Source organism: Myxine glutinosa, chromosome 2 (assembly GCF_964187855.1).
Source record: "Myxine glutinosa chromosome 2, kmMyxGlut1.1, whole genome shotgun sequence".
NCBI classification, from domain to species: Eukaryota; Metazoa; Chordata; class Myxini; order Myxiniformes; family Myxinidae; genus Myxine; species Myxine glutinosa.
Genome location: NC_136262.1, coordinates 257,113,983 through 257,114,997, shown reverse-complemented (window position 1 = coordinate 257,114,997; position 1,015 = coordinate 257,113,983). Strand labels below are relative to the sequence as shown.

Genomic DNA, 1,015 nt, shown 5'->3' with positions numbered 1-1,015 from the left:
CACGACGGTCTTGAGGACCCGCGGCTGTAACAGCATGTTTCACCGTTGGTCTGTATCCCTGCCTTCCAAAAAACAAGTTATCGATGATAACCAGAATGATTTGATGCACAATTAACTGCCTCAATTCTTAAAATGTTAATGTTTTCAGAAATGTATTCAGACCCGCAGGTAAAACGACCAAAGGTGAGCGTTCTCTTGTCTGCAGAAACAACAAGGAGATCACCAATACCCACATCTATTTTTTAATTTAGGCTCTTTGAATCTCAATCAATAAATTATATGTACATCGTCTTTACAAACCAAATGTACATTTCAACACCGCACGTCATAATGACCAAATATTGGGGACATCTTTAAAACCAAAAACATAAACACTTTCTGGACAATTGTGTATGTTTTGTAAATAATATTTGTGCATCTCTGATGCAAGCAGACAATTCCATGCTTCTCTAAAATTGTTTCTTCAGACTATAGTTTTTGACTGAACCTTTCACACATTCTGCTACCTTATAGTTCCTTCACCTCGTTCTTCCTTTTCTCACTTTTAGTCACCAACATTCTGTCTATTATGCTCATGCTTTGACTCCATCCGGCCTAAAGAATCTCGTAATATATCTCTCGTCACATTAAAGTGCTTCTTCTCTGCCACGGAAACGTCTATGGTTCAACTGAGGACTAGCAGCACCACAAGCAAGCAAACGGATGCAGTCTGTCGGGAAGCACTCGAAAGATTGCTCTTTGTCACGTGTGCCAAGGCAGAGTCAGGTAGCAGTGCGCGGGCATCCTGCAATGCTTCCGCAGCGGTATGAGAGAAGTTCATCTGTCCGGTCACCATGAGATCGAAAACGCATGCCCTGAAGTAGAAGTCCTCCTTGGGCAGCACGTTGTGACAGCGAGCTTGTGCCTCTTCAACGGACATGACCGGAGGAGCACCAGAAGCGCTCTCAGTGAACCTGCTGAGCTGGAGCCTCTCTCCACGTGGGCATCCGTCCAGGCAGAGCTGCGGCGCCGGTTC

General features: G+C 44.7%; 1 protein-coding gene across 1 annotated transcript in view; it reads right to left on the bottom strand.

The window, feature by feature from the left end:
• Nucleotides 1–226: 226 nt before the first annotated feature.
• LOC137420629 (hemojuvelin) overlaps nucleotides 227–1,015 on the bottom strand; it is a 13,716-nt gene continuing 12,927 nt past the window's right edge. The window contains exon 3 of the mRNA XM_068105847.2: nucleotides 227–1,015. This exon is cut by the window's right edge and continues 312 nt beyond it. Coding sequence (XP_067961948.1) covers nucleotides 665–1,015 — 351 coding nt within the window. The 3' untranslated portion in view covers nucleotides 227–664.